The sequence below is a fragment of the Giraffa tippelskirchi genome, chromosome 8 (assembly GCF_054371585.1).
Source record: "Giraffa tippelskirchi isolate mGirTip1 chromosome 8, T2T-mGirTip1v1.2.pri, whole genome shotgun sequence".
Classification (NCBI taxonomy): domain Eukaryota; kingdom Metazoa; phylum Chordata; class Mammalia; order Artiodactyla; family Giraffidae; genus Giraffa; species Giraffa tippelskirchi.
In genome coordinates, this window is record NC_137282.1 from 120,171,519 (window position 1) to 120,193,010 (window position 21,492).

General features: G+C 43.6%; 1 protein-coding gene across 9 annotated transcripts in view; it reads right to left on the reverse strand.

Annotated features, from left to right (window-relative positions):
- ZNF451 (zinc finger protein 451) overlaps window positions 1-17,401 on the reverse strand; it is a 95,582-nt gene extending 78,181 nt beyond the window's left edge. For 6 of the 9 annotated variants that reach the window (XR_014062017.1, XR_014062018.1, XM_081519734.1 and 3 more), the window contains exons 1-3: window positions 17,147-17,401; window positions 16,675-16,758; window positions 9,088-9,168 (exon numbers count right to left, since the gene is read on the reverse strand). Coding sequence is in view for 5 of the 9 variants with exons in the window: in XM_081519734.1 (XP_081375860.1) it covers window positions 9,088-9,168; window positions 16,675-16,758; window positions 17,147-17,167 (186 nt within the window). In the remaining 4 variants the exon portion in view is untranslated. Of the gene's footprint in view, window positions 1-5,107; window positions 7,679-9,087; window positions 9,169-15,873; window positions 15,955-16,674; window positions 16,759-17,146 lie in introns of those variants that run through there. The other 3 variants (XR_014062019.1, XM_081519736.1, XM_081519737.1) reach the window with 2 other exon arrangements.
- Window positions 17,402-21,492: the final 4,091 nt, after the last annotated feature.

The window sequence follows — 21,492 nt, forward strand, 5'->3', positions numbered from 1 at the left end:
GCCTAGATGTCCATCAACAGATGAATGGATAAGGAAGATCTGGTACATATACACAATGGAATATTACTCAGCCATTAAAAAGAATACATTTGAATCAGTTCTATTGAGATGGATGAAACTGGAGCCCATTATACAGAGTGAAGTAAGCCAGAAAGAAAAACACCAATACAGTATACTAATGCATATATATGGAATTTGAAAGATGGTAACGATAACCCTATATGCGAGACAGAATAAGAGACACAGATGCATAGAACAGTCTTATGGACTCTGAGGGAGAAGGTGAGGGTGGGATGTTCTGAGAGAATAGCATTGAAACATGTATATTATCATATGTGAAACAGAACACCATTCCAGGTTCGATGCATGAGACAAATGATCAGGGGCTGGGGCAATGGGATGACCCAGAGGGATGGGATGGGGAGGGAGGTGGGAGGGGGGTTCAGGATGGGGAACACATGTAAACCCATGGCTGATTCATGTCAATGTATGGCAAAAATCACTACAATATTATAAAGTAATTAGCCCCCAACTAAAATAAATAAATTTATTTAAAAAAAAAGAAAACAGAAAGCACAGGATAGCTCATGGGGAAAAAATAGCTAAGAAATTCTTACAAAGGGACCACCAACAGAACCTACAAGATAACACTTGAAGCATTTAGGGTCAAAGAATTTTTTTAAATTACCAGATACAATGCATTTACAATAACTTCTATCAAGAAACACACTACTCAGGAATATTAGAAAATACAATGCAACGTGCGAGATCTCCAAAGTCCTAAAAGAAACTACAGACAATACAGTATTGACAAGGCATCAGAAAATCCAACAGATCATTTGAAATAGACAGTTACCGTGACAAAACCAGTCAAGCGTTTATGACCTAGAGAAAACTGATTAAGATATGGTATTAAATATGTCAGGGATTCCCTGGTGGCTCAGCAGTAAAGAATCCGCCTGCCAATGCAGGAGTCGCGGGTTTAACCCATGGGTTGGGAAGATCCCCTGGAGAAGGAAATGGCCCAGACAGAGGAGCCTTGGACAGAGGATCCCCATGGACAGAGGAGCCTGGAGGGCTACAGTCCCTGGGGCTGCAAAGAGTCAGACACTCGGAGACTCAACACACATAGTGTATGTGAGAGCAGTACTGTAAGCTCATGGTGGTGAACTTAAAGGTTCTGTTAAGAGAGAAAAGATGCAGCTGATCACAAACTACATATAGCAATACATGTGTGTGAAGACTATACATAAATGAGAAAATAGTACCATCAGGAAATAAGGAACTGAGGAAGTTCAACAGCCAAAGAGTGGTATGAGACTGAACCGGCTACTTTTTTTTTTTTTAAAAAAAGGACAATTTTAAGAGAGAACTAGAAAACCTCTTAAAATAATGCTGAAGGCATTGCATTTAAACATACAAAACCATACGAAAATCCTGGTTAGTACAGACTGGCAGAATAAAAAATATAATCTACATCAAGAGATTAAGGAAGATCAGACATCCTTTTAAGAAGAGGTTTACATAAAGGGGAAGAAAAAATCAATACAAAGAATAACTGAGATGCTAACATTAAAAGGACATGTTTGGCCTGTGATCACTTCCAGATATATCCCACCAGAAACTAACATAATCTCCAGCAATATCTCAACAGCACCATACAAAAAAGGTTTGTAGTCCTATAAAGTCAAGCAGATGAAAAGAAAAGTAGTACAAAAATACCACCCCACTAATCAGTACAAGAAAAAAAGACTTAATAAAACAATATTCTCAGCACTCATCCAGGAAGAGAAATTCTACCACATATTTTAACGGTTTACAAAACTAGTTATATCTGGAAAAACAACTAAGTGGGTAATGACAGGCAGTAGAGGCATACAGATCTAATGGTCTCTTACTGGACCAGCCACTAGCACTAAGGATGGCAGATTTCCAAAGACAAGGAGACCTGAACAGCGCAAGTCTGGGAAAAACATGCCTCGCACTATTTAAAAAAAAAACTTTTCCGTTATTGCAGTCTTTAAACTATTTCTGCAAAGATCTAATCCTTAATTTCTAACCTTCACCAGAATCCCAGTCAATTAAGTGTATCCTCAAGAATACTGAATGTGGCATTTAACTTTGTTCATCCATGTCATTTAACGCTGTATCCAAGTTTATAGCTAGAAGAGATTCTGGACTGTGCTGATTCCAATCTCCTGTTTACAGGACCTGAGAGGTTATCCTGGATGGAGCAGGCCTTTAAGGACATTATCAATCAGGACACTTAGGTATCATTCAGTAAATTATTAGTATAATGGTAATGTAATGTAATATAATATACTAAATAGTACCCAAGTAGCCTGAGTTTATGCTCTCCTCAAAATGTCATTTTGAGGGCTAGGTAAATAAATGTAATTATACATAAAGAAGCTGTCACACAGTAAATAATAACAAGTTTAAATGCAAATACACTGATAAGGTGTCACACAGTCTAAAAAAAAAGATAAAGTGTCAACAAATATACTGCATTTTCCTAATATCTTTGTTTCTTATTACCAAGTAACACACCCACTTACAAATGAGCTGTGTTATTATGGCTGTGAACAAGGTTAAACATAAGACAAATGCTTCAATCAGAAACCTAGAACCTAGAGACAGAAAACAAAGCTGCCTTAATGCCCTGAAAACTGAGCCAATCGCTAATAACTAAAATAGCTACTGCTAAGTTATTTAAATAAAGGTGGGGGGACATACTCTACAAGTCCTTCTGAAATGGATCAAACAGTGCTGTCATGAAAATAAAGTAACATTCAGAAGGAGAGTACCCTTAGATAGTGCAATTGTACAGATGTGGCATAAACTACAAGATAAAAAAAAAATCACTATACGGAATTCACATAAATATCACCAGCAACATATGCAAGACATTAAAATGTTGTTTTAAACAATAGTGTAAAATTTAAAAAGGCACTTCATATAACAATGAATGGAAACAGTATTTCTGTGTACACACAGTAAACACGAGAAATCTTAGTTTCCACATACATTTTACATCTAGTCAAACAATGACATTTTAAAGAAGGATCATTAGATGCATCCCTTTCAGGAACACCACATCACTCAACCTGTGATGACTGTGAGGCCTCCTAGAAAACCCAGCGATGTTCAAACATCAGAGGCTGGCCTGATGGAGGATCTTGTCCAAGGCTTTGCACACGGCAGACGTGACCTGAAAACCTGTTAGCTGACTGAGTTCCAAACACTACTGTGGCTGTTTCCCTAGAGCAAGTCCCCATTTTTAGTTTTATAACACCATCATCATTCAAGTATGCCAGAGAAAGACTTTAAAATGGCAATAATAAAAAAACAGGTTAAGGATATTGTTTCTTCTGCAGTCAATCGCATCACCTACAACTAAACCTGTTCCCACTCTACTGCGTTCTGCTCCATCCCCACTCAATGGCCGCACCCTTCAGAAGTCGGCTACCTGACCACTAATTTGATGATTTCTCAATACTTTTTCATTTTTAGGGAAGACCTATGGATGTCCTTGGGCATATCAATCAGAGTGGGAAAGAAATGCTACTTATCTGGTTGCTATGGAGCAACATAACGCAGAAGGAAGACAAAAGAAACGCTGCTCTATGAACAATGAGGAAAGGAGGAACACATCAAAGTGAACACAGTCAACCAGACTCCAAGGTACACTTAAACTGGTTACAACGGTAAATTTTACATTGTGTCCTTTTTTTAAACACAATTAAAAGTAAAATGTTTCAAAGGAAGAGCAGGTTAGGTAAAAATGCCAGAGCAGTCTCAGAGAGTCAGGTCTTCAAGCATCATTAATTCTGGTTTGAATTTTGGAAAATAAGAGTTCTCAGAAATCATCAAGTTTGTGAGCCAGCACCTAACTCAGGGAAGGGATGGAGAGAAATGGAGAAGTGGGAGCAGCGTGAAGAAGCCTCAGCTAACTGGGAACGCCTCATGCAGCCATCCCAGAGTGTCAAGGTCTCTCTCTCTAAGTTCCTACGGCTACCCTTTCACAGAAGAAACTAGAAGGTCATGGCAAGGGCACTGAGGCCCTTGAGCTGGTGGGCCAAACGTCGTGAACTACAGTCACCTCCGTGTGATTTCTTAGGCCTTCGTTTACTTGAGCCGGTTATCAGTGCTCTTCTAGAGCTCAGTTTGAAAGACAGCTTCTTTGAGCATGGGCCTCAAACTGCGTAAGTAAAACTTTGTGAAAAGTACAGGAAAATTAAAGGTAAATGTTAACTCTAGATATGCCCTGACCAAATTTGCCAAGAGGAGACTATCAAGACTGCAACTTAAGCTTCATCTACCAATAGGACAAACAGAATCAATTATAAATTATACCTGAAATTATCTGACAAAATAAAGTAGCTTCCAAGTAAGGATATATGCATCTTTGACTGCTACAGCATACACAAGGAAAGGAAGAAAAGTAGACAAAATGCGTGCTGAATGTGGTTATGACAAGGAGGGAGGATGGCCTTCCAATAAGCCATTAAAAAGTGGAACCCCAGGAAAACATCAGTCACCACTATGCAGGCAAGAAACAGAATCCACATAAATGCGAAAACAGTGTCCGAGTCCACCAACAGTAGACCCAAAATACTGTGGGCAAGCAGATGGGAAAAATGCAGATGTTTAACAAACCAAGAAATGACACAATTATCAGTCTGTTGATAAAACTTTTTTCTATTTGGCCAAGCAAGTAATACTGGATGATGTATTCAGACCCCTCCAATTTGGCATCTTCTCCATCTCTGAAGTCACGCTGTGAAGACAAGGGTCTAAGGGCTGGCACACCACACAGCCACTGCCTCAAGATAAAAAGCTAAAAGGATGTTTAGCTTAGGTATCTGCTGCCAGTTCCAGTCTGATGGAGAAACAGTACCTCGAAGAGCTGGGAACAAAAATGTAAGTTGTCTCTCATGGTAGAGTGTGACTAGGTTAAGGGACCAAAAACCAAGAACACATCACTGAAGTTTTGACTTCAGACTTTCAAGAAATCGTTAATGGAATTTAGAAAGGGAAGTGTGTGAAATGTACTCTTTACTACGTCCACAGTTACCCTCTGACTCTGAAGGATTTCGCAGTAAAATCAACACTGATAGCATCCTTTTATTACAATCAGAGGACCAGACTGTCAGGCATGTTTGGAATTCTTGCTCTTTCAAGAGTTCAGAGCTGAGTATGCGAGTATGCCGAGACGGTGTAGAATCCTTGATTTCCAGGGCACTAATGTGCAATCTCTCTTTTTTTTTTTTTTTTTTTGTATTTAGAGCTTGATGAATCATCAAGCTCAAAGAAGTTTAGAAAGCAGTCAAGGTCATCTTGGTGAAACGTCCAGATTATCCTGTGAGAACAGCATGACCAGCTCTCACAGCTTGTTGATGTTTGACAGACTTGGGAGTGATAACTGCAGAGAATTCTCTCTGTGTAGCTCTGGGTGGTGAAGACAGCTACTGTGAAAGTTTCACAGAGATATCACAGGAAAGTCTTCTTCCAGCTGGTGTCCACAGCCGATCTAGGATATCCAGCCACACCACTGGTCGGGACTGGATTTGGCAAATTTTGATTTGAATTCCAGTTCTTGACATATAGCTTCAAGGCTGATTCTGAAGTCTTACAGAGATTGACAGTAGTATGGACACTTGGTGAGCTGATCACCCTGATACAGAGAGATTAAAACAGATTTGTCGTTTTGTGGACAAAAAGATCTTTTGTGAAGATCTGACAAATGGAAGCCTAAACAAGGAAGCACTGATGACCTAAAAATAAAGGATCTGCTTCTGGTGTTAGAGATAATAATAGGTTATTTCCAGATCCAAAATCTGCTCACCGTCAGTTTATCAGTGAGTTTTCTGAGGGGGAAGAAATCTTTATATTTTTTCTTAATCATAAAAGGATTTGGATTCCTGAGGACCCACCTCTAGACTTATTTTGGACTAGAAATAATGGGTAAACCTTTGTTCAATCCAACTGAAAGTTTCTACTGCGCACTTAGCCAAGAAAGCATGAGTCTCTGTATTATCTACTTCGTTCCCAAAGTCTAGAACTCTATGTCAGCTGTGATTATCCCAGACATGTGTTCAGTTTCCGAGGGGCCCCCCTACCCGCAGGTCCTGTGGGGGAGGGAGCATCGTGCATGGCCGCACTGCAGACCGTGAACGGGTCACTAATTCTTGTACCCATGGCGTTCTGGAGAGTCTCCCCTTTTCCTATATCTATAGGGGTGGTTTCGAGGTTTGTACCAGTTCCCTCTGGAGTGTCCTCTACTGTGGTAATGTGCTTTCTGGTCATGACTATAGAAGTATCGATGCTGGTTATAGTATTTACTGTGGTCTTTATAGTCATTTTCTTTCACACAGTTTTCTTCTGCAACGACAGCATTCACATCTTGTCCAAAGAGGCAAGTACCATCAAAGGGCAAGTGTGAGATCTTCTCCTGGGTCTTCTTCGTGAGGGATGTGAGCCGAAGCCAAGCCTGCCTTCTATAGTCCACCGCCATCGCCATAACTCTGACCACAGAGTCCATTATGTCCCTGGTTGTACACAGCTGCCAAAGGCCTGCATCCATGCCATCAGATATGATACATCTTGCTTTTCCACGATCAAACTCAGGGTCATGGACCAGGTCCTCCATGTCTTCCCAGAGTTTACGCTGATACTGCGTCATGTAGGCCATGTAGCTGGCAGCTCGGGCCGCGATGGAAGCAGCATGGTAGAACCTGCAGCCCATGACCTCCATCTCCTTTGAGGTGGAATCCAGGGGCGACGTGGTGCCTCCTCTCTTGCTGTGCTCCAGCGCTTCGACGATGGGGCCCCCTGCTGGGGGATTTGGCTGGAAAGGAGAGGAGTCCTTAGCCACAGGATACACCCTGTGCCCCATGAAAGAAGAAGGATGGCAATCAGCAGGGTCTTTAAAAACCTCCGTGGTGGCAATTCTCAGAAGAGGATGCAACGGAGGGACCAAGCGCTTCTTGGACGTCACACAATCAGGCTTCCCCTCGCACAGTTCTGCTTCTGACTGCAAGGTGACTCTCTTGATAACACCTCTCTGTTCCATTCTTTTCAACAGCCCTGTGAAGCTGGACTGACTGGGGTCAGCTGGCTGCCCTTTGTCGTCGGCTGAGGGGGACTTGCACTCAGCCTCTTCTTCAACTGCTGATAAGTGTTCTTCTCTGGAGGTGGAAATGTCCCAAGGAACTGAGGAGGCCTCACCTGTCCGGGAATGATGAAATCGGAAGCAGCTCCTGGACTGCAGGTCACGAATCACTCGGGACATCTCAGCCACCTGTGTCTGGAGATAGAGGAGGGCATCCCGCCCGTGCTGGGAAGCTGAAGACTCTAAGGGCAAACCCTCCTTGACCTCTGAGGAGGCCAAAGACTCTTGGGGAACCAGGAGTGGAGATGGAGGCAGAATCTGGTAATTCTGTGATGGCTCAAGAGTCTCTGTCTCAGAGATCTTAATATCTGAATTACTGTGATCATTTCTCTGGGTCTCCAGTGGGTTCTCAACAGAAGAAGGGTGGGGAACCATCCTTTGAGGACTGCTGGCACAGCTCCCAGAGGAGGCGCTGCTGTCTCCACTGGGAGGAGGAGCCCGGCAGCCAGAGCACGTCTCTGGGCGACGACTCTCTGAGGGCGGCGCCTGAGACTCAGGCGTTCTCTGGGTTATCCACGTGGACAAGGAAACCAAGGAAGAAAGAAAAGACGCTTTTAATATGGCAACTTTCAAGGGCAGAGATGCATGTCCAGTAAGTAGAATTCAACTTTCTAAATTATTATAATTAACAATGAAACATACAATCCACTTCAGGTCAGCAAGGGGATCACAGAAGTCAAATCCACAAGTTTCATTACCCCAGAGGCCTAATACCAACTACTGGCATTAACCTGGCACTCTATGAAAAGAGCAAAAACAAGCCCAGTTCAAGGGGTGCCATCCTAGCCTGCTGCTTATTTCCATGTTAGAGTAAGAGGTAACAAGACTATTGATGAAAATAGTTTTTTTAAAAAATCCCATTGAACATGTGCAAGGCAACAAGTAGAGGTTAATATAGCAGAGAGAACATGGAAAAGTTCCACTGAAAAGAAAAAAAAATATTTCTCAAAGTCCCCCATTGCAGAGATACTTTTAGGTCTCTTTAAAGATTCTCATTCACTGTCCATAAATAACGAAATTTTCCAGGTGGGCAGTTTTACTCTACAGTTTTTTCAGGAGCTTTGTAACCTTATTGCATCCTCACAACAACCCTGTGAGGTAGGTTATTATTCTTAAGTGATAAAGAAACCAAAGTTAAAAGGCTACGGATCCAAATTCACAGAATAATAAGGAGCTAATCGGGAACTAAAACCTAGGTATTTTGATTGTGAGTCCAAGTCCCAATCCCTTATATATCATAGGCCACCCTGAACATACAGCCAGGAGTCCCCTAATCCATCAAGAAAACAGTCCAGTAATAGAAATTAGGGCTAAGACAAATGCAAGACAAGACTGATACAAATGGCTCAGTTACTTTGGTTCTCAGAGTGAGGGAAGGATTAGTTTAAGAGTCAAACACACAGCCAAAAAATCACAGTTCAGAGAAAACCCCCAATACGAGGGGGAGAGGAAGTTAGAGGGACCATGCCTGAATGACCCAGCCACCTTCCCCACACTCCATTTCTAAAGGAGCTTCACACAGCCTTTCTTCCACACAGAATACATTTTCTGTGGCCGCATGGTTCTGGAAGAAAAGGATCCAGTTCTATAGGGCACCTGAGGAAAGACAGGAAGGAAAAGGGTGCCAAAAAGCTTGCAGTTTTATTCCATTTCCCTTTCATCAGATACCACCTTCAAGGCTTAGGACTTTCCTGCGTCATGTGATACTTTCACATCCTCGCTCCAAGTAGAGGAACAAAGCTGGAAGCAGATCTTCTGGGCTAAGGACTCCTTCAACTACCTCTCAGGGCTATTCCAACAGAAATGGGCCGTTTCCTGAAGCACAGTAGCGCCTAAACACTGACTTGATGACTCCCTTTAGAGGACATCTCTGAACTATGAAAAGTGAAGAAACGCAAGTCAAATGTACTCACCTCACGTTGAGATGTGCTAGGCTCATCATCATCACTGCTGACAAGATCAATGTATTCTAGAACAGGTCTCAATGGTCCTTCCTAGAAAAGAAAGAACAAATTAACAAATCATGCAGAGTTATTCAAGCTAAATTAGCATTTAAAACAATCCTTTTTGTTGATGTTGGGACTGACTGGTGAGAACCCTTCTGAAGAGGAAACCTTATGGGTAGTACAAAATAATCAGAACAAATGCAGAGGAAAATACTCAGAGTCCATGAGATAAATGATAAAACCTGAAAGAGCCCAAGCCAAGGGTATTGGGACTGTGCTGACTCCTTGGGGAGAGGACTATTAACACGGAAATGGTGCTGCAAGAACACAGATACTCCAAGCCAATGCTTTTCAGATGAGATGGGGATCTTTGACTAGAAGCTGGGCTGTATCTCAGACTCCTGCAGTTACACATCAAACCTGGTTCTCCTTCATCTTTTCTTTCCATTCACTCTGACTCTACCATAGACCAAGTCTTGAATACTAAACTTAAAAGCCTAGATCTTATTCTATAGGCAAAAGGCAATCAATAAATACTAAGACAAGAATAACATCAATCACACAGAAAAGTATGGCAGCAGGAAAAGCAGGAGCAAGATAATTTATCAGTCCACAACATAATAATGCAAAACTAAATAGCAAAGATGGCAAAAATAATGGAAGGGCTTTTTTTGTGGCTCAGACGGTAGAGAATCTGCCCACAATGCAGGAGACCCAGGTTCAATCCCCGGTCGGGAAGAACCCTTGGAGAAGGAAATAGCAATCCACTTCAGTATTCTTATCTAGAGAACTGCATGGACAGAGAGGAGTCTGGCAGGCTACAGTCCATGGGCTCGCGAAGAGTGGGACACAACTGAGCAATTCACTTTCATGGTGCATATACAAAAGAATACAAAGGTGAGATGGAAACAAACACCATAAAATGATCAACTATAAAAAACAGAAGTCAAACAATAACAAGAAGTCAGAGCTGTCTCTAAGAGTTCAAGCTTGGATGACTAAAGAACAGTCACATAAAAGGTATAAATCTGGAACATGGATATGGAAGGCTGGCATTCTTTTGGCCATGATGGGTTGATGTACAACTGGCAGACAGAGGCAACTGGCAGACAGCTAGAAATGCAGGCCTGTAATCTGGGTACAGGAACACTACTAAAAATGCAGACTGGAAAGCTGCCCCCCTAGAAAATTATTAACTCAAGAACTAAACTGGAACTATGATATTACTGAGGAGAGCAAAGAAAACAAAGAAGAAATTTGAGGAGGTTCTTGAGGAAATGATGGAATTTTAAGATTTAAGAAGAGCTAAGTAAGTAATTAGAGATCTAGGAAGAATCAGGAATGCACAAACTCAAACAACCTAAAGATAGAGAAAACCTCAATGAAAAGGTATCAATGCAAATGTGGCCAAAAACACTCAGCACCAAAAAAAAAAAAAAAAAGCCACAGAATTTAGCAACAAAGAGATTTTAAAATGTCTTTGAGAGAGAACTTTCAAGAAAGTAGTGAGCATACAAGTCAGACTACAACATTAAGCAGAAAATGAGGAGCAAAGGCCAACAGTGATTATTCTTTCAAAAATTCTATGTTGAGAAAAGAGAAAGGAGCACAGGGGAGAATAGGGCTGGGGAAAGATTTCTCAGGTTGGGAAAGATGGCTGTTGGGAAGCCAAAGTGGTATGTTCAGTGGAAAAACTAACAGAAAAAGACCTGGGGTCAGGAGACAGATAACATCTAGGTAACGATCCTCTCTCTGAGACACAGCATCCAGTCCTACAGACGCTTGCTTCTCTCCCAGGCTTCCATCCCTCCCCAAGCAGGCAAGTGCTTTCCCTGCAGGGGCGTGAAAGTGAAAATGAAAGTCACTCAGCCGTGTCCGACTCTTTGTGACCCCATGGGCTATACAGTCCATGGAATTCTCCAGGCCACAATACTGGAGTGGGTAGCCTTTCCCTTCTCCAGGGGATCTTCCCAACCCAGGGATCGAACCTAGGTCTCCCACTTTGCAGGTAGATTCTTTACCAGCTGAGCCACCAGGGAAGCCCACAGAGGAGTGATTCAGCTGCTAAGATAAAACCAGACAGCAAAACTGGGCAGAGGCCACGTGATAAAGTAATCAGGATTTCTGCCTAAACTGTAAAACTAGACATTTAAGAAGAGAGAGTAAGAATATCTCCTCTGTGGGATCACAGAGGTGAATCACCTACTTTAAGACCCAAACCTGCCACTTGTCATAAGATTGTCAGTCATACAGTCAAGCCAAGAAGGTAGTGAAGGAGAAAAACTATCATAGCTTGCTCTCCTCAAGAAATGTACATTAGGAACTTTATTACATGCCCACTGAGTCAGCACACCAAGAAATCCCTGACCTACCAGAAAGCAGGAACACAGAGAGACTGTGCAGAGCTGCCACGAAGGGAAAGCAGGTAGAGAAGAAGGGAGACGACAGGCTAACAGGGCACAAAGCCAGACGGAATAGGCAGAAAGCACCACCACAGAGAAAACGGCCACAAATGATGAAACAGCAGCTACAGAAATAGAAGGAAAGGCAGGGATAAGAACAGGTCAGAGGAGAGCAGCAGAAATGCCCCACTGGGGTCAGCCACAGCACTGACACAAGCCCACTTCCCAACTACGCGACGACGACTCAGGACGCCTGGCAGAATAAAACAATCAGGACTGAAGCCCATAAATGAGAAAAAGCCGGGGTCATTTATTCACTCGCTCCGAAAGTATTATGGAGTTATAAGTGACAGAAGGGTAGAAGAAGACAGCATGAGTTGGAGACCCCAAAAGGCAGCGGCTGAGCGCAAGAAACAGAAGATAACTATCCCAAAGGAAAATACTACTTACAAACACTCTACATCCCAGCTAATTTTTACAGTGGATATGGACAAGCTTCCACCATAATGAACCTAAGGAATCAAAACCCTCTGGCACTCTATTTATTTGACTCTAATCGGGAACATCTGTCACTGACCCCCACACAGGCAATGGTGCTAAACTTTTCACGTATGCTGTTCCATTCAATCCCCCACCACTTCACTTTAACGCTATTTAACAAAGGAGAAAACTAAGTGAGGCCCACCTGGTTCTGTAATCACAACACTGGCTGTGTGGTCACACTAATTCTGAGACACTCCAAAGTATACACACTACTTTTAAATCAATACTTATTTCCTAAGTTTCTCAGATAAGCTACTTTTTCCTTTAACATGAGGAAAAAGACTACCTGCTCTTGTTCCCAACTCTGAATAACTCATAAAACTGACCAAAACATAAGTTATTAATTCTCCCCAAACAGTAATGTTTATAATACCAATATTAAGAAAAGGTAATTTCTTATTATGTTTACAATGGCTACTTACATCAAAAAGTATAAATGCACGTGGTTCTCCAATCACAAGGTATTTTTTCTCTTAAATTTGTTCCATCTATCAACTCTTTCCCTGCAATTATCAGTAATAAAGTCAAAGAATTCTATTCCAAGGCCAAACAATTTAGGGGCAGGAGCACAGGCAGAAGCAAAACAGTTGAGGAACACAGTTTAATATTCTAAGGTTTAAAAAATATTTTTAAAGAAATAAAAAGCTTTCATCTTTAATTTGTTTTCTATTTCTTTAATTTTGTACCTGTATGATGTTGCTGTTTAGTCGCTAAGTCCCGTCCGACTCTTTTGCAACCCCCTGACTATGGCCCACCAGGCTCCTTTGTCCACGGGATTTCCCAGGCAAGAATACTGGAGTTGGTCGCAATTTCCTTCTCCAAAAAAGCTTTCATTTTGTTATTAGAAAACTGATTCTCATACAAAGCCAAAACACCAATTACCTACTAACTGAAAAGTGATATCAATACACTAAAATACGTCTACAGAAAAGGTAGGTAGTCTACTTCAGTATAAAACAAACAACATGCATTTGAGCACAGATGCAAAAATCTAATCTGAAACCCTAAATAATTCATACATTTTCCCCACACAGAAAAGTTCCAGACATAATGAACTTCTACAGTTCTGCCTGATTCAAACATTTCAAATGATTCCCAAATGCCTACTTTAATTCAAATTTTGTCCACAATTCAAAATCTATACTATCTGTCCCAACTGTCTCTCTCCCATTTTAAAAGAAAACAAAAAACTTATCCTCCAGAACTAAACATAATTGTTTTCTCATTTTGATGACTTGTTTCTTCTCAAAATACCCTTTTAAAGACATACAAACATGAAATGCTCCCTGTGCAAAATAAACCAAAAATCATGTCTTCTTTTATAACACAGGTACATTTTTTTGCACCGTGTACTTATTATAAAGAACTCTCTCCTACAACCATTCACAAAGTCCTCCTCCCTATCTCATCTCTCACACTGAAACACTGACACCCTTACGAGTAGGATTTATTTCCAGCTAATCTCTGTAGCTCTAAAGTACTTCATTCAGGACTTGACATATTATGAGCTCCAACATTTATTGAGCTAGTTACAACCCCAAGACATCCAGCCAAAAACCACCCTCATTATTTGTCCAAGACCCCTTGAAATAATTTATGAAAATATACCTGGATTTTCTTCCCTATTTCCACATGTTCAATGACTCCATATTACACCAATCATCTTGGCTGAAGCCTAAACCTCACGTGCTGTTACCAACATTACAACAGGCTACCTCAGCAGTTCTGATACCTTATCTAAAGTATATCTTTTATCTGTGAAAGACCATGTCATTAGCCCTAAGTTAACATGGTTCTCTGGGAGTAAATTAACTAACATATATGCAGTTTCAAAGGATGCAGAGAATAAAGATGATGGCTGAAAAAGGGAAATATCTCTAAATCAGAGAGAAAATTAGAGCAAAAAACCTAAATGAAAAGTGTGTATGGTAACGTCTGGCCTCCTTCAGAGCTCAGTCGGTAAAGAATCTGCCTGCAGTGCAGGAGACTGGGGTTTGATCCCTGGGTCGGGAAGATCCCCTGGAGAAGGAAATGGCAACCCACTCCAGTAGTCCTGCCTAGAGAATCCCACAGACAGAGGAGCCTGGCAGGCTACAGTCAATGGGGTAGCAAAAGTCCAAGAGTCGGACACGACTTAGCGACTAAAGCACCACCTTATGATAACATTCCTCTCCTGAGTTAAGTGCTGTTTACACAGGTGTGCTGGCTCTGAAAAAATCAGAGTATAGTTACGAACTGTGCAATTCTCTGTATGTGTATTTCAATAAAATTGAAATGAAAGGGCTCATTTTTGCACCTCCACATTTATATCCTTTCTTCCCTTCAGCATGCTAAGTTTAGTTTTGAACTCTGCATTTTCCAAACCCCACAAAGACTACTGTGCCACTAGGCGGATACACACGGATTAAAGATGGGAGAGTTAGACAAAGAATGAACTAATAAATCTAAACCAAAGTAAATCAAGAAGAAATATCACACTGTGCTTTTTGTATCTGAAGAAATCTTAAGCACAGAACTAGTCATTATCTTTACTGAAAAAGCAATACCCAGAGCTGTCAAATATAAGACTGGGTTACAGAGTGAAGTAAAAGATTCTAACGTGTTTCTATTGTCACCGAAGTTTTATCACCAAAGAGGCAGAAGGAATGTTTGTAATAGGTTTCTTCTGGTACTGTAATTGCATTAATACATGTAAGTCACTTCTCCATTTGGAACTAGCAAACCTTTGAACTTATATTTGGAAAGAGAGACGAATACAAGATATTTCAAGTTGAACACAATTACATTGGTTGCATATTTTCTATTCTGGATACAAAGATAAAACAGATCCTCTACATTTAAAGTAATACTTAAAAGAATATTTAACTTCAGAGTAACGCAAGCTTATATTAGGTACTGACAAGCTACAATACAATTCTCCATTCCACAGAGTGCCAAAATATATATATATATATATATTTAAATCTTATTTTTGTAGAGTCCATCTGTGACTCTCAAAGTAACCCCTATAGTTCATGAAGAAGTGTGTCCCTCTTTAATTTCCACAAAATACCAAAGTAAATATTCTCCATTCATAAATTTTGCCATAGTCAGGGAGAACCTGAAACATTTATCCTAAAGAGCCAAACATACTTCAGAGTTCAATTTCTTCTACCACCATCCCCCAAAACTTTAAAAATTTAAAATGAAAAGGACAGCATACCACATGGATGGGCAAAAGCAAAAAAAGCCAAGAAATGATCTTGTGCAAGACTCCTAAACAAACCCACTGAAACACAACACAATAGATCATCACAATGGTCTAATGTTGGGGTACATAGAGGACACTGTTTAATAACCAATCTTTCAAAACTAAAACTGCCCAAGAACCAAAAAACACAAATAACTTCTGACAGGGAATTAAAGAAAGACTGCATACGTGCATGCTTAGTCGCTTCAGTCATGTCCGACTCTCTGCAACCCTATGGACCATGGCCTGCCAGGCTCCTCTGTCCATGGGATTCTCCAGGCAAGAATACTGAAGTGGGTTGCCATTTCCTTCTCCAAAAGAAAGATTATACATCTTCAATAACAAAACGTCAACTAACTGCAGAATTCAAAAAGAATCCTTTACAGTACAATTCTCCAGCTAACGGAGATACTAAAATACTACTTTAAGCAGAATCTTTATAAAACTTTAACAGTTTGAGGTGGAAATTATCCCAAAATATATCATAGCACCTCCTTCGGTTATTGCAACCAATGTTTTACTAACTGTGTTGAGAGGTTCCTATACCCCTGCACCAACATGACGATTCCTGGGCCCCACCTACAAATCCTGATTCCATAGGTCTGGAGCGGCGAGCAGGATTCTGCACACTTCCACTCACTAATGCTTGAAAACTCTGTCAGAAGGGGATAAACACAGAAAGATACAGGATGCTCCTGTGATGCGGCCCCTCACTGTGAACCTGGCCTGTGGGACTGTGATGTAACAGGGTGAGGTCTTCACCCTGTTACAGGTGGGGTCTGCCCCCACCCTACAGAGACACAGGCTCTGATGCTGACCTCCTGCAGCCCTCCTCTCTCTCTTCTACCTCCTTCCTCACCACTAGCGGCCCTTTTTCCCGAAACTGGAGGCCATCTTTCAGAAGTCACTCTGGTCTCAATTCAAACACAGTCATAGGAGACCAGAACCCGGCACACACCAGCAGCTCCATGTGCAAAGGAGAGGGGGAAGCGTGATCCAGGCTCCAACAGGTACACAGGCCACAGTCTCTGCGATGCCTACAGGGGCGGCTGAGCGCTCTCTCTGGGCAAACGCTCTACTCCTGCGCCCTGCTCCACGGTGTCCAGTCTGATACCCACTCCTGCGCCCTGCTCCGCGGTGTCCAGTCTGATACCCACTCCTGCGCCCTGCTCCGCGGTGTCCAGTCTGATACCCACCCCTGTGCCCTGCTCCACGGTGTCCACTTTGATACCACTCCTGTGCCCTGCTCCGCAGTGTCCAGTCGGTATCAAACATCCATACATGTTTGCTAGACGAGTGAACAGGTGAGGGGAAATCACATTGCGGCTCGTCACGCACAATCTCTTACTCGGAAAAAACCCAAATACCGCTGCTACTTACACTCACAAACTGGATGTCATCTTCGTTCTCCTCCACGGTTGACTCGGACGCCTCAGGCCCAGCTGGAGGGACACATTCTATTATCTATAAAACAAGCCAAAACACGGTTATCCAGACAGCCACGGCTCGCAGGAGGCGATTTTTCCAAAGGCAATGAAAAGGCAGAGCTCTCGAGCAGACCGCCCGCAGCCCCAGCCCCCGCGACCCGCCGGAGAACAGCACCGGCGTTGGGGACCGCAAGGCCCCGCCGGCCCCTTCTCCCGAGGAAGGACGCCTGCCCCCGGGGGCGACGGGCCTCGGAACCCGCGCCGCGCCAGGGCCCAGCCGCGGCCCCGGGGCCGGGCCGGGCGGCCATTGTTGCCCCCGGGCCCACACCCCATGGCCCCTAGGCTCCGGACTCCGGATCATCGGCCCCCAGGCCCAGTCCGCACCCTCTGAACCCGCAGCACGCCAGGCCCAGCCCGCGACTCACCTCAGACCCTGGGTCTCCCATTTCCGCGACCGCGCGCCTGCGGGCACCCGCCCTGCGGTCGCCGCGGCAGCCTCCCCGGCCCGGCCAGCCGTTAGCCCCACGACGCCGTGACCCGCCCCCGCGTGACCCCTGAGCCGCCGACTATGCCACCGAGCCGCCGACGCCGCGGGCGTAAAGGGATGCACGCCGCTTCCCGGGAAGAGCAGCCCGCTGGGCACAGAGCGCCCAGCCTCCCTCGCGCCGCCCTGGCTTCCCGCCCCCACCCCGAGGACCGCTGGGAACTATAGTTCGGCCCAACTCCCCCGCCGCAAGGGCTGCTGGGAACTGTAGTTCCGTCCACACCGAAACCGCCCGAAGAGGCAGTGGAACAGCGCGGGGAAAAGACCCTAACGCGTGGCTCCTGCGCTCCTTGAGGCTGACGTCACTGCCGCTCGCCGGGCGGTGGACTGGCTGCGTCCTGTTTCACAGGGAAGGGCAGGGACGAGGATGGCGAGGAGGGCGTAGGCGTGGGTTCTGTGTGGTTGTGGAAGCCAAGCTCACTGACAAGTCTTAACCTTCAAGGCTGAGGGTTAATGGAACGCTAACTTATCAGTGCTTTTTTCTTCGACCGGTCGGAAATCTGGCTGTTTAGCTGAAGACTAAGATCAGAATAGAAACCGGAGGCAGCCTTACCCTGCTCACCTGTTCGCCGTGTCAGCCGCCACTCAGAGCCTGTATTGACGCACCTGAGGAGGAAGTCTCAGGTTGACCTGAAGAAAACTGGCTAGGCTCGGGAGTCCTGACCCAGTATGTCTAGGAGCCGAGGTCCAGCCAACTGTATCTTTGGGCCCTAGACCAGTGATACTATATCGAACTTTTCAAGATGTTCTCAGGTAGTATGTTAGTGAAATACGATAGTTGACTGTTTTCCAGTGTTCACACTCAAAAAACCATAAAGTATTCCACTTATGTTCAGATATGTGGTCTCATTTTCTTCACTTACTGCCTTACCAAAGAGACCCACTCGAAGGTTTTTAAAAGAATTTAAGTCGGAAAATTCCTTTAAAACTTAGACGCATGCATGCCTAACATCTGATTACCTATTACTGGCAGTAATTATTGCTTAATTCTGTACTTGCCGCATTTCCACCATGACTTTATGACTTCAGTTGCTTTTATACTTCATAAGTTTGAGAATTTGTAGAGGCAAATTGAAAACGAGAGACCTGCTTGTTGTGTTTCTCAAAAGTTGTATGCGAAGTAAATATTTCTAAAATTTTTTGATGTCTACGCAAAACATATTTAGAATTCTCCTAACGTCCTTTGACTCTGTGGATCACAATAAACTGTGGAAAATTCTTCAAGAGATGGGAATACCAGACCATCTGACCTGTCTCTTGAGAAACCTGTATGCAGGTCAGGAAGCAACAGTTAGAACTGGTCATGGAACAACAGACTGGTTCCAAATAGGGAAAGGACTACATCAAGGCTGTATATTGTCACCCTGCTTATTTAACTTATATGTAGAGTCCATCATGAGAAATGCTGGGCTGGAAGAAATACAAGCTGGAATCAAGATTGCCGGGAGAAATATCAATAACCTCAGATATGCAGATGACACCACCCTTATGGCAGAAAGTGAAGAAGAACTAACGAGCCTCTTGATGAAGGTGAAAGAGGAGAGTGAAAAAGTTGGCTTAAAGCTCAATGTTCAGAAAACTAAGATCATGGCATCTGGTCCCATCACTTCATGGCAAATAGATGGGGAAACAGTGGAAACAGTGTCAGACTTTATTTTTTTGGACTCCAAAATCACTGCTGATGGTGATTGCAGCCATGAAATTAAAAGACACTCCTTGGAAGGATGGTTATGGCCAACCTAGATAGCATATTTAAAAGCAGAGACATTACTTTGCCAACAAAAGTCCGTCTAGTCAAGGCTATGGTTTTTCCAGTGGTCATGTATGGATGTGAGAGTTGGACGGTTAAGAAAGCTGAGCGCCAAAGAATTGATGCTTTTAAACTGTGGCATTGGAGAAGACTCTTGAGAGTCCCTTGGACTGCAAGGAGATCCAACCAGTCCATCCTAAAGGAGATCAGTTCTGGGTGTTCACTGGAAGGACTGATATTGAAACTGAAACTCTAATACCTTGGCCACCTCATGCGAAGAGTTGACTCATTGGAAAAGACCCTAATGCTGGGAAGGATTGGGGGCAGAAGGAGAAGGGGACGACAGAGGATGAGATGGCTGGATGGCATCACCAACTCGATGGACACGGGTTTGGGTAAACTCCGGGAGTTGGTGATGGACAGGGAGGCCTGGCGTGCTGCGGTTCATGGGGTCGCAAAGAGTCGGACACGACTGAGCGACTGAACTGAACTGAACTGAACGTCCTTTGGAGAGTTCAGTGGAAAATTTACTTTAACCATTTGCAGGTAGGAGTTAATGGGTAAAATTTGGAAAACAAGAGCCCAAGTATGATCATAACTCTTCAGTGCTTTTCATTCCAAGGATTTATCCTGAGGACATAATTTAATCTGTAGGAAAATTGCCATGCAAAATTTACCACAAATTTGTAATAGTAGAAATCAGAAAACATCTAAATGTCTAATGATTGGGTATGGAATGGTTAAATTTTGGCTTGTACTTGGCTCAGAAGGTAAAGAACCTGCCTGCAATGCAGACCTGGGTTCCATCCCTGGGTTCTGAAGATCCCCTGGAGAAGGGAATGGCTACCCACTCCAGTATTCATGTTTGGAGAATTCCATGGATAGAAGATTTAGAAGACAGACCTAGCTGGCTAAGTCCATGAGGTCACAAAGAGTCTGACAGACGGAACTGAGCCACTAACAGTTTCCCATTTACCAACATAAGAATGGGACAGGCTGGAACGCTTTGTTGCAGTGCTGCAGTGCTTGCAGCTGGACATGCTTCTCTTCCAGCAACAGAATACAGAGAAACTATATGGAACTAAAAATAACTGCATACAAGCACAAGTAGGGCAAATTCTGAACAAAAGAGACCAAGAAATTCAACTGTTCCTTCTGAAGAGCCCAGAGCAAAAGCAGGGTACTGTACATGCCCTCTGCACACAGCACCACTTGGGTGGGCAAACCACCTAAGCCACCCCTGCAGCCTGACCTCTGGACTCACCCCTACCCTTGAAACTGTACAATCCCTTGTGTCCTTGTCTTTTGAAGCAAAATTCTGACTCAGAGTTAGTGATTGGGAAATGTGAAGATGTAGAAACAAAGAATAGCTGTTGGGCTAAGGAACTGGTAACAATTTAGACTATAATTCTGCCACATAGCACAATTACGGAACTCCCAGTTCCCTGAAGGATATAAAGACCTGACACATATTCCTAGATTGTTCTTACAGGAAGCAGACCGCCCCCCCGCAAGATAAAAATTGCTGACCACAAGAACATAGATCCTAAACTGGTTGAAACAAAATTGGAGATGCTTGAAACTTCACCTTGGTGCCAACCAATCCAACAATTGTCCTTGAGCTGATCACTCCCTTCTCCTTAAACACTGTGAAACTCACTACCTCTCCTGGGGTGGAGTGGGGTGGGGGGAGGGTGGCTCAACACAGTCTTGAGGGCCTTAGCTCACTGTGGCCCCTTTTGCCTGGCAAAGCAATAAAAGCTACCCTTTTCTACTGCACCCAAAACTCTCTATGTTTCTCTTTGGTACCAGTGAACAGAGGCTGAGCTCTGGCAACAGAATTGTGGGGCTCGTCTGGGATTGACTAGTGGGCAAGTGGCCCTGTGGGGCCGTTAGACTTGATTGGGCTGAGTTTTTCTCCAAGCCAGCCTTCTGGCGGGGGTCGGGGGGGTGGGGAGGGACAGAGGGTGGTTGGGAGACTCCTCTGGAGGCCAAATGGCCAGGCATTCGCCCACCATAGGGCCATATCCCAGTCATATCCAGACTGCTGTTGTTTTGGTAGTTGGTGTATGGGGCAGGGATGGAAGATAGGAGAGAGGCTTCCCTAGCAGCTGCCAAAATCACTTTTGCCTTGAGGACATCCCCCTCTCCTGCCCACAACAGTCCTGACTTCCTGCTGAGAAACTATTTTGAGGAAGGAGAAAGGTAGAGTTTTGGATGTCATGACACCTCTGCCAGCACTTTGGTAAGTCCGCCGGCATACACTCTGAGGCCACTTGACCTTGTCTGTTTGGCGAACCTTATGTTCCCTTTGGAGGATTTTTTTGATCCTGTTTGTAAGGCACCACTTGGACTAAGGCCACAGGCTTAGGGGGACTTGAAAGCCAATTTGAGCCTTGGGCTATTTGTTTTTTTTTTTTTCCTTCGTGGCTTCTGTTTGGCTGGCAAGGATTTGGTTTCCTTTGGTTTTGTCAGTG